At 43.5% G+C, this 12,142-nt stretch overlaps 1 protein-coding gene across 1 annotated transcript in view; it reads right to left on the bottom strand.

Moving 5' to 3' along the window:
• LOC106561694 (netrin-4) overlaps nucleotides 1–11,668 on the bottom strand; it is a 50,432-nt gene extending 38,764 nt beyond the window's left edge. The window contains exons 1-3 of the mRNA XM_045688490.1: nucleotides 11,110–11,668; nucleotides 10,310–10,769; nucleotides 10,082–10,208 (exon numbers count right to left, since the gene is read on the bottom strand). Of these exons, the coding sequence (XP_045544446.1) occupies nucleotides 10,082–10,208; nucleotides 10,310–10,769; nucleotides 11,110–11,179 (657 nt within the window). The 5' untranslated portion in view covers nucleotides 11,180–11,668. The remainder of the gene's footprint in view (nucleotides 1–10,081; nucleotides 10,209–10,309; nucleotides 10,770–11,109) is intronic.
• Nucleotides 11,669–12,142: the final 474 nt, after the last annotated feature.

The raw sequence follows: 12,142 nt of genomic DNA, 5'->3' as shown, positions 1-12,142 counted from the left end.
AGCCTGTTGAGACCCCCTCGGACGGTTACGTTGGCAGACCAGTCGTGATGGATCGGCGGGGCTCCATGTCGGCAGTAAAAGGGTCCAGGCCAATTGGCAAAATAGGTATTGTAGCCCAAGGAATTGGCTGATGGACCTCTTCAGCTAGCCGGGAGATGGGCCTAGCTCGAGGCTAGCTCCAGGCTAACTGGTGCTTGCTTCGGGACAGAAACGTTAGCCAGGAGTAGCCACTCGGATAGCAGCTAGCTAGCTGCGATTATCCGGTGTAAAGGTTCAGAGCTTGCAGTAGGAATCCTGAGATGTGGTAGAGAAAAAGCAGTCCAATATGCTCTGGGTTGATATCGCACTGTGCAGACTGGCAGGAATTGACCGGGCTGAGGCTGGCTGATGTCCAAGTTAATGTTGATGACCACTAGCAGTGGCTAACTGACTACTAGCAAGTAGCTAGTTAGCTGGCTAGCTTCTGATGGGGGTTCCGGTTCTAAAGTGTAAAAACAAATAGCAGATCCGTACCACATTGTGTGAGGCGGGATGCAGGAGAGTATGTTCAGTCCGTAGATGGGAATTGAGATAAAAAATTATAATAAAAAAAGATATAGGAAGAAAAATATATATACATGGGACCGGACGGGACAAGACAACAGACGTCTGACTGCTACGGATTGCAGAAAACTTGGCCCCAGTGATGTAGTGGGCCATACGCACCACCCTCTGTAATGCCTTATGGTCAGATGCCAAGCAGTTGCCATGCCAGGCAGTGATGCAGCCGGTCAGGATGCTCTCGATGGTGCAGCTGTAGAACTTTGAGGATCGGGGGACCCATGCCAAATCTTTTCAGTCTCCTGAGGGGGAATAGGTTTTGTCGTGCCCTCGTCACGACTGTCTTGGTGTGTTTGGACCATGATAGATTGTTGGTGATGTGGACGCCAAGGAACTTGAAACTCTCGACTCGCTCCACTACAGCCCTGTTGATGTTAATGGGGGCCTGTTCAGCACGCCTTTTCCTGTAGTCCACGATCAGCTCCTTTGTCTTGCTCACATTCAGGGAGAGGTTGTTGTCCTGGCACCACACTGCCAGTTCTCTGACCTCCTCCCTATAGGCTGTCTCATCGTTGTCGGTGATCAGGCCTACCACTGTTGTGTCGTCAGCAAACTTAATGATGGTGTTGGAGTCGTGTTTGGCCATGCAGTCGTGGGTGAACAGGGAGTACAAGAGGGGAGTAAGTACACACCCCTGAGGGGACCCAGTGTTGAGGATCAGCGTGGCAGATGTTTTGTTGCCTACTCTTACCACCTGGGGGCGGCCCATCAGGAAGTCCAGGATCCAGTTGCAGAGGGAGTTGTTTAGTCCCAGGGTCCTTTGCTTAGTGATGAGCTTCGTGGGCACTATGGTTTTGAACGCTGAGCTGTAGTCAGTGAACAGCATTCTCACATAGGTTTTTCTTTTGTCCAGGTGGGAGATTGTGTCATCTGTGGATCTGATGGGGCAGTATGCGAATTGGAGTGGGTCTAGGGTATCTGGGAGGATGCTGTTGATGTGAGCCATGACCAGCCTTTCAAAGCACTTCATGGCTACTGACGTAAGTGCAACAAGGAGGTAATCATTTAGGCAGGTTACCTTCGCTTCCTTGGGCACAGGGACTATGGTGGTATGCTTGACATATGTAGGTATTACAGAGTCAGTCAGGGAGAGGTTGAAAATGTCTGTGAAGACACTTGCCAGCTGATTTACGTATGCTTTGAGTACATGTCCTGGTAAACCATCTGGCCCCACGGCTTTGTGAATGTTGACCTGTTTAAAGGTCTTGCTCACATCGGCTACCGAGAGCGTTATCACAGTCATCCAGAACAGCTGGTGATCTCGTGCATGCTTCAGTGTTGCTTGCCCCGAAGCAAGCATAAAAGGCATTTAGCTCATCTGGTAGGCTCGTGTCACTGGGTAGCTTGCGTCTGGGTTTCCCTTTGTAGTCCGTAATAGTTTTCAAGCCCTGCCACATCCAACAAGCGTCAGAACCGGTGCAGTAGGATTCAATCTTAATCCTGTATTGATGCTTTGCTTGTTTGATTGTTCATCTAAGGGCATAGCGGGATTTCTTATAGGCGTCCCGATTAGTGTCCCGCTCCTTGAAAGCGGCAACTCTAGTCTTTAGCTTGATGTGGATGTTGCCTGTAATCCATGGCTCCTGGTTGGGGTATGTACGTACGGTCACTGTGGGGACGACGTCGTCGATTCACTTATTGATGAAGCCGATGACTGAGGTGGTGTATTCCCCAACGCCATTGGATGAATCTCAGAAAATATTTCAGTCTGTGCTAACAAAACAGTCCTGTAGTGTAGCATCCGTGTCATCTGACCACTTCCGTATTGAGCGAGTCACTGGTACTTCCTGTTTTAATTGCTTGTAAGCAGGAATCAGGAGGATAGAATTATGGTCAGATTTGCCAAATGGAGGGCAGGGGAGAGCTTTGTATGCATCTCTGTTTGTGGAGTAAATGTGGTCTATAGTTTTTTTCCTTCTGGTTGCACATGTGACATGCTGGTAAAATTTAGGTAAAACTGATTTAAGTTTGCCTGCATTAAAGTCCCCGGCCACTAGGAGCACTGCTTCTGGGTGAGCATTTTCTTGTTTGCTTATGGCCTTATAGATTTGGTTGAGTGTGGTCTTAGTGCCAGCATCAGTCTGTGGTGGTACAATGCCTGGCAAAAGTATTCATTCTGCTTGGCGTTTTTCCTATTATGTTGCATTACAACCTGTAATTTAAATTTATATTTATTTGGATTTCATGTAATGGACATACACAAAATAGTCCATCTTGGTGAAGTGAAATGGAAAATAAAGTAAAAAAAGTGGTGCGTGCATATGTATTCATCCCCTTTGCTATGAAGCCCCTAAGTAAGATCTGGTGCAACCAATTACCTTCAGAAGTCACATAATTAGTTAAATAAAGTCCACGTGTGAAATCTAGGACAGGGACGCTCTCTCTCTCTCCAATCCCTGTTAGTGAGCATTTCTCCTTTGCAAAACAATCCATCCACCTGACAGGTGTGGCTTATCAAGAAGCTGATTAAACAGCATGATCATTACAGAGGTGCACCTTGTGCTGGGGACAATAAAAGGACACCCTAAAATGTGCAGTTTTGTCACACAACACAATGCCACGTCTCAAGTTTTGAGGGAGCGTGCAACTGGCATGCTGACTGCAGGAATGTCCACCAGAGCTGTTGCCAGAGAATGTAATGTTAATTTCTCTACTATAAGCGTGTAACCACGTCAGCCCTGGACCTCCACATCCGGATTCTTCACCTGCGGGATTGTCTGAGACAAGCCACCCGGACGGCTGGACCTGGCCCCCCAGTGAGTGGGCCTTTGCCCCTGCCCAGTCATGTGAAATCCATAGATTAGGTACTAATGTATTTATTTTAAATGTACCTATTTTCCTTATATAAAATGTAACTCAGTAAAATCATTGAAATTGTAGCATTTTGCATTTATATGTATATTTTTGTTCAGTATATATCTCATTATAAAATAATTAGAGGGGGCATAACCTGACACAGCCTAATACATAGCATAACCTGACACTGCCTAATACACAGCATAACCTGACACAGCCTAATACACAGCATAACCTGACACAGCCTAATACATAGCATAACCTGACACAGCCTAATACACAGCATAACCCGACACAGCCTAATACACAGCATAACCTGACACAGACTAATACACAGCATAACCTGACACAGCCTAATACACAGCATAACCTGACACAGCCTAATACATAGCATAACCTGACACAGCCTAATACATAGCATAACCTGACACAGCCTAATACACAGCATAACCTGACAGAGCCCAACACACAGCATAACCTGACACAGCCTAATACACAGCATAACCTGACACAGCCTAATACATAGCATAACCTGACACAGCCTAATACACAGCATAACCTGACACAGCCTAATACATAGCATAACCTGACACAGCCTAATACACAGCATAACCTGACACAGCCTAACACACAGCATAACCTGACACAGCCTAATACATAGCATAACCTGACACAGCCTAATACATAGCATAACCTGACACAGCCTAACACACAGCATAACCTGACACAGCATAACCTGACACTGCCTAATACATAGCATAACCTGACACAGCCTAATACACAGCATAACCTGACACTGCCTAATACACAGCATAACCTGACACAGCCTAATACACAGCATAACCTGACACTGCCTAATACATAGCATAACCTGACACAGCCTAATACATAGCATAACCTGACACAGCCTAATACACAGCATAACCTGACACTGCCTAATACACAGCATAACCTGCCACAGCCTAATACACAGCATAACCTGACACTGCCTAATACACAGCATAACCTGACACTGCCTAATACATAGCATAACCTGACACAGCCTAATACACAGCATAACCTGACACTGCCTAATACACAGCATAACCTGACACTGCCTAATACACAGCATAACCTGACACAGCCCAACACACAGCAGATACACTACAATTATGATGAGTTCAGTTAAACCCTTTTCATTTTCATGACATTTAAACGTCTCCCATCCTAACTTGGTCCAGAGCCCTATTGGAATGCTACAAAATACATTCCGCTGTCTCTCTCTCTCTCCTCTCTCTCTACCACCTCTCTCTCTACCATCTCTCTCTCTACCTTTCTCTCTACCATCTCTCTCTCTACCTTTCTCTCTCCCCTCTCTCTCCACCTTTCTCTCGCTCTCTTTTTCTCTTATCATCTCATCTATTTGAGTCCCACAATCAGGCCAACATGATTTAGGGCTTCCAACCCCTTTTAAACATTGTGTGTTTGAGCTACAGACTTTTGTGAAATGAACGTCCGCTGAGCTAGAGCGGTGTTTGTGAGACAAGGGCGGATCGTGAAAACGGTTCTTCTCATAGAAAGTAATGTAAAGTCTGAATGGTTTGAGCTACAAACTATTATGACCCCATGAATGTGCACATGTAATCTGTTTTGCTCTATGACACTCACAGGCCCACACTAAATCCCAGGACATAGTGTCTATACAGTGAGGGAAAAAAGTATTTGATCCCCTGCTGATTTTGTATGTTTGCCCACTGACAATAAATGATCAGTCTATAATTTTAATGGTAGGTTTATTTGAACAGTGAGAGACAGAATAACAACAAAAAAATCCAGAAAAACGAATGTCAAAAATGTTATAAATTGATTAGCAGTTTAATGAGGGAAATAAGTATTTGACCCCCTCTCAATCAGAAAGATTTCTGGCTCCCAGGTGTCTTTTATACAGGTAACGAGCTGAGATTAGGAGCACACTCTTAAAGGGAGTGCTCCTAATCTCAGCTTGTTACCTGTAAAAAAGACACCTGTCCACAGAAGCAATCAATCAATCAGATTCCAAACTCTCCACCATGGCCAAGACCAAAGAGCTCTCCAAGGATGTCAGGGACAAGATTGTAGACCTACACAAGGCTGGAATGGGCTACAAGACCATCGCCAAGCAGCTTGGTGAGAAGGTGACAACAGATGGTGCAATTATTCGCAAATGGAAGAAACACAAAAAAACTGTCAATCTCCCTCGGCCTGGGGCTCCATGCAAGATCTCAACTCGTGCAGTTGCAATGATCATGAGAACGGTGAGGAATCAGCCCAGAACTACACGGGAGGATCTTATCAATGATCTCAAGGCTGCTGAGACCATAGTCATCAAGAAAACAATTGGTAACACACTACGCCATGAAGGACTGAAATCCTGCAGCGCCCGCAAGGTCCCCCTGCTCTAGAAAGCACATATACATGCCCGTCTGAAGTTTGCCAATGAACATCTGAATGATTCAGAGGACAACTGGGTGAAAGTGTTGTGGTCAGATGAGACCAAAATGGAGCTCTTTGGCATCAACTCAACTCACCGTGTTTGGAGGAGGAGGAATGCTGCCTATGACCCCAAGAACACCATCCCCACCGTCAAACATGGAGGTGGAAACATTATGCTTTCGGGGTGTTTTTCTGCTAACGGGACAGGACAACTTCACCGCATCAAAGGGACGATGGACGGGGGGCAATGTGCCGTCAAATCTTGGGTGAGAACCTCCTTCCCTCAGCCAGGGCATTGAAAATGGGTCGTGGATGGGTATTCCAGCATGACAATGACCCAAAACACACGGCCAAGGCAACAAAGGAGTGGCTCAAGAAGAAGCACATTAAGGTCCTGGAGTGGCCTAGCCAGTCTCCAGACCTTAATCCCATAGAAAATCTGTGGAGGGAGCTGAAGGTTCGAGTTGCCAAACGTCAGCCTCGAAACCTTAATGACTTGGAGAAGATCTGCAAAGAGGAGTGGGACAAAATCTCTCTTGAGATGTGTGCAAACCTGGTGACCAACTACAAGAAACGTCTGACCTCTGTGATTGCCAACAAGGGTTTTGCCACCAAGTACTAAGTCATGTTTTGCAGAGGGGTCAAATACTTATTTCCCTCATTAAAATGCAAATCAATTTATAACATTTTTGACATGCATTTTTCTGGATTTTTTTGTTCTTATTCTGTCTCTCACTGCTCAAATAAACCTACCATTAAAATTATAGACTGATCATTTCTTTGTCAGTGGGCAAACGTACAAAATCAGCAGGGGATCAAATACTTTTTTCCCTCACTTTAATACTGTAAGGGGTTCTTCAACAGAAGAACATAGGAAATCCCAGGACATAGTGTCTATAATACTGTAAGGGGTTATTCTACATAGACTATAGTAAATCCCAGGACATAGTGTCTATAATACTGTAAGGAGTTCTTCTACATAGACCATAGTAAATCCCAGGACATAGTGTCTATAATACTGTAAGGGGTTATTCTACATAGTAAATCCCAGGACATAGTGTCTATAATACTGTAAGGGGTTATTCTACATAGATCATAGTAAATCCCAGGACATAGTGTCTATAATACTGTAAGGGGTTCTTCTACATAGACCATAGGAAATCCCAGGACATAGTATCTATAATACTGTAAGGGGTTATTCTACATAGACTATAGGAAATCCCAGGACATAGTGTCTATAATACTGTAAGGGGTCCTTCTACATAGACCATAGGAAATCCCAGGTCATAGTGTCTATAATACTGTAAGGGGTTCTTCTACATAGAAGACCATAGTAAATCCCAGGTCATAGTGTCTATAATACTGTAAGGGGTTCTTCTACATAGACCATAGGAAATCCCAGGTCATAGTGTCTATAATACTGTAAGGGGTTCTTCTACATAGAAGACCATAGTAAATCCCAGGTCATAGTGTCTATAATACTGTAAGGGGTCCTTCTACATAGACCATAGGAAATCCCAGGTCATAGTGTCTATAATACTGTAAGGGGTTCTTCTACATAGAAGACCATAGTAAATCCCAGGACATAGTGTCTATAATACTGTAAGGGGTTCTTCTACATAGAAGATCATAGGAAATCCCAGGACATAGTGTCTATAATACTGTAAGGGGTTCTTCTACATAGACCATAGTAAATCCCAGGACATAGTATCTATAATACTGTAAGGGGTTCTTCTACATAGATCATAGTAAATCCCAGGACATAGTGTCTATAATACTGTAAGGGGTTATTCTACATAGATCATAGTAAATCCCAGGACATAGTGTCTATAATACTGTAAGGGGTTCTTCTACATAGACTATAGTAAATCCCAGGACATACTGTCTATACTACTGTAAGGGGTTATTCTACATAGACCATAGTAAATCCCAGGACATTGTGTCTATAATACTGTAAGGGGTTCTTCTACATAGATCATAGTAAATCCCAGGACATAGTGTCTATAATACTGTAAGGGGTTCTTCTACATAGACTATAGGAAATCCCAGGACATAATGTCTATAATACTGTAAGGGGTTATTCTACATAGACTATAGGAAATCCCAGGACATACTGTCTATACTACTGTAAGGGGTTATTCTACATAGACCATAGTAAATCCCAGGACATAGTGTCTATAATACTGTAAGGGTTCTTCTACATAGTAAATCCCAGGACATAGTGTCTATAATACTGTAAGGGGTTCTTCTACATAGTAAATCCCAGGACATAGTGTCTATAATACTGTAAGGGGTTCTTCTACATAGACCATAGTAAATCCCAGGTCATAGTGTCTATAATACTGTAAGGGGTTCTTCTACATAGACCATAGTAAATCCCAGGACACAGTGTCTATAATACTGTAAGGGGTTCTTCTACATAGTAAATCCCAGGACATAGTGTCTATAATACTGTAAGGGGTTCTTCTACATAGATCATAGTAAATCCCAGGTCATAGTGTCTATAATACTGTAAGGGGTTCTTCTACATAGACCATAGTAAATCCCAGGACATAGTGTCTATAATACTGTAAGGGGTTCTTCTACATAGTAAATCCCAGGACATAGTGTCTATAATACTGTAAGGGGTTATTCTACATAGATCATAGTAAATCCCAGGACATAGTGTCTATAATACTGTAAGGGGTTCTTCTACATAGTAAATCCCAGGACATAGTGTCTATAATACTGTAAGGGGTTCTTCTACATAGACCATAGTAAATCCCAGGACATAGTGTCTATAATACTGTAAGGGGTTCTTCTACATAGACCATAGTAAATCCCAGGACATAGTATCTATAATACTGTAAGGGGTTCTTCTACATAGATCATAGTAAATCCCAGGACATAGTGTCTATAATACTGTAAGGGGTTCTTCTACATAGATCATAGTAAATCCCAGGACATAGTGTCTATAATACTGTAAGGGGTTCTTCTACATAGACCATAGTAAATCCCAGGACATAGTGTCTATAATACTGTAAGGGGTTCTTCTACATAGACCATAGTAAATCCCAGGACATAGTGTCTATAATACTGTAAGGGGTTCTTCTACATAGACCATAGTAAATCCCAGGTCATAGTGTCTATAATACTGTAAGGGGTTCTTCTACATAGACCATAGTAAATCCCAGGACATAGTGTCTATAATACTGTAATAAGCTCACATAATTGCTGTCACAAACTCCACACAGTTGTCACTGACTAGTTGGATATTCATTTCCCACTGAGCAAACCATTTCTGTACTTATTACAGCATTCATATACATTCATTTTGATCAGGTTTTTCTTGGCAGACCTTTTTCTATTATTGACATTTGTTAATAAAACTCATGAATACAACTGTTTATGTCAAATAGTTCTGTGTTCTACTTGTAGCCCTGGCTGCACTGAAAATAAAATGGTAAAACACTTAATTGTGAGGCAAAATATTACAGCTGGACATGCAGATACATTGAAGTAGTGAAAAAAAAAGCGCTTCTTTTTGCTGGGACTCCCTAGGACTGATGAGGAGTGAAAATCATGATGCTCATGAATAAACTGCCTGTCGCTCTCTGGCTCAAACTTTCCTCTGTCCGATGATACGGCACGTCTAAAAAGGCCTCAGGGAGCAACATCAGAGGAATAAGGTGAACATTGATATTCTATTGATGCATGGATGTCGTCATAGGCTTTGTGCAACTGAGAAATACGATCTGAAAAGCCTCAGTTTAGATCTGTTTACTTTAAACACACAGCTTAGTCTGTTTGTTCAACGCTTGTCCCACACACACACCCACACCCACACCCACACCCACACCCACACACACAACAGCAATGATGTATTTGAGCACCACAGCAAACAGTTAGATACCATAGATGTTATGCATTACCGCTGTGAAGCGTTGAGATTGTTTGACAGGTTGTTTCGAACGGGCCACTTTGAAATCTGTCTCAGCTCTGTTCTATTCAACCCCCTGTGTCCTGTCCTCCAACTTCCCTGCAACCACAACGTCCAGCTGGGTGTTGCCTTCACCTGTGTCCAAAGGTTGTGTGTCTGGGCTCTCAACAATCTTAGTAGCCACAAGGAACTTAAGCTAAGCTTGAAAACAGGCGTTAGACACTCAGAAGTGGTATAGGTCTCTGCCTTATGTGTCAGCAGGTATGAAGAGGATAGGTAAGTGCAATCAGAGACCTCACAATACACAACTCTAACCTCTCCTCGGGTACATGGGAACGCTCCTGAGTATTTGGAGGTGCAGGTCGCCCCGCTCTCTCCTTCCTCCTTCACACGAGCCTCCTCTGCCAGGCCGAAGGTGTCCTCACAGTCCCTCGCAAAGTACCTGGGTAGAAAACAATACATCCATCATTAAGATGTGTATTTGACCCCAGAGGTTAATACATCAATTAAAACAGTCATTTCCAAAGTGGTCCTCGACGGTACCTGAGGGTCTTCCAGGTCCTCCCGTGGTCCTGAGAACGCTCCAGCAACATGGCGGCGGGCCGGGGGGAGCGGAACACCAGGATCAGATGCGTCAAGTAGAACTCTGTCTCCAGGTTTAGTTGGAGGGTTTCTGTCTCCACCCCTTCGGCAGACTGCCACCAGGTATCTGGGTATCGGAATGAGGAATCGGTCATGGCAGAGGCCAGGTGAGCCTGGTGGGGGAGAGCTGCATTGCACTTGCTGCATTTGGGTGTTGCTGGACAGGAAGTGTCTCTGTGGAAGGAAGGGGTAGAACTAAACATCTGCTGGTAGGAGCAGTAGGGCTCAGTGGAGTTGGATCCACACACAGACTGGGTGAGTAGACCTCGGCCCAAGGCGAGGTTACCCATGGGAGGGTTACAGGCCCGACCAGCACAGCGGCTCTGGGTCTCTGAGACTGGAAGTGAAGAGCTGGAAGGACCTGACGGAGAGAGAGAGAATATATTTTGGGGGATAAATATATTTGTATTTAACACAAAATTCACAGTTCCAATTTAAATTAATCTTCACAGATTGTGATACCAGCCTGATTAGCCAAAACAATACCCAATATTACATTGCCATTTTAAAATGATCTATTGGACAGACACTAAAACGTTTTTTTAGATGGGAGAGATGCAAGATAGCCAACAAACATTTCAAAGCAACATCCTCAATGCCTGCATCCGCACGTGGACAGACTCGCGCTAAAGTTTGCGAGTACCATCTCAATCCAAGCCCGCGGAAGGATGAGAAAAAATAAACTTTACTCCTTTACTTACCAGCCAAAAGAAACGGAGACGCACAAAGAGCAATCACGACAAGTAAAGTCCACCGTCTCATCTTGAACATCCTTGAAGACTGTTCTAGAACATACTGAGACAGCCAGGTAGCCTAGCTGCTTCTCGTGTGAACAGTTGAGAGAGAACAGCGATGAAGGTCTGTTTTTATAGCGGCAACAAGTGAAGGCACGTTTCCTCAAGACGATTGACTTTAGCCAAGTGAGCTGTCTCTGAAGCGGCACGACGCTTCCAATATTAACAAACCGAAGCGATAATTAGGCCTATAGAAGAATAAAACACTCACTATCGATTGGATGTTGATCATAAACGATGTCTGCTACCTATCGAATATCAATCAGTTATAAATAAGTCATCACTGTGCATTAATCTAGGCTACAGGTACGCGTCACCGTCTTCAGGCTTGTTATAGTGTCCAATATCGTTGGTAAATGGTTGAGCATTCCTGAGTACACAAATACATCATCAATGTTTGAAAAATAAAATATACATATGGAAAGGTTGAAAGCCTAGGCATTTAATAGTCTTTCCCAACAACTGTATCCCCTCCCTCAGCCATCTAAATATGGTTACACCTCAAATGGCAGCCTATTCTCTCTTGTCAAAAGTATAGCGCACTATAGGGAATAGGGTGTCATTTGGGAATACCACAACTTTAACCCCTTGACTTGTTCCACATTTTGTTACGTTACAACCTTATTCTAAAATGGATTAAATTATTATTTTCCTTCATCAATCTACACACAATACCCCATAATGACAAAGCATTTTTTTAAACTAATTTATTAAAAATAAAATATGAAATATGACATATACATAAGTATTCAGACCCTTTACTCAGTACCTTGTTGAAGCACCTTTGGTAGCAATTACAGTCTCGAGTCTTCTTGGGTATGACGCCACAAGCTTGGCACACCTGTATTTGGGGAGTTTCTCCCAATATTCTCAGCAGATCCTCTCAAACTCTGTGAGGTTGGATGGGGAGCATCGCTGCACAGCTATTTTCAGGTCTCTC

The sequence above is a fragment of the Salmo salar genome, chromosome ssa10 (genome assembly GCF_905237065.1).
Source record: "Salmo salar chromosome ssa10, Ssal_v3.1, whole genome shotgun sequence".
Classification (NCBI taxonomy): Eukaryota; Metazoa; Chordata; class Actinopteri; order Salmoniformes; family Salmonidae; genus Salmo; species Salmo salar.
This window is presented reverse-complemented; position numbering and strand designations above follow the sequence as displayed.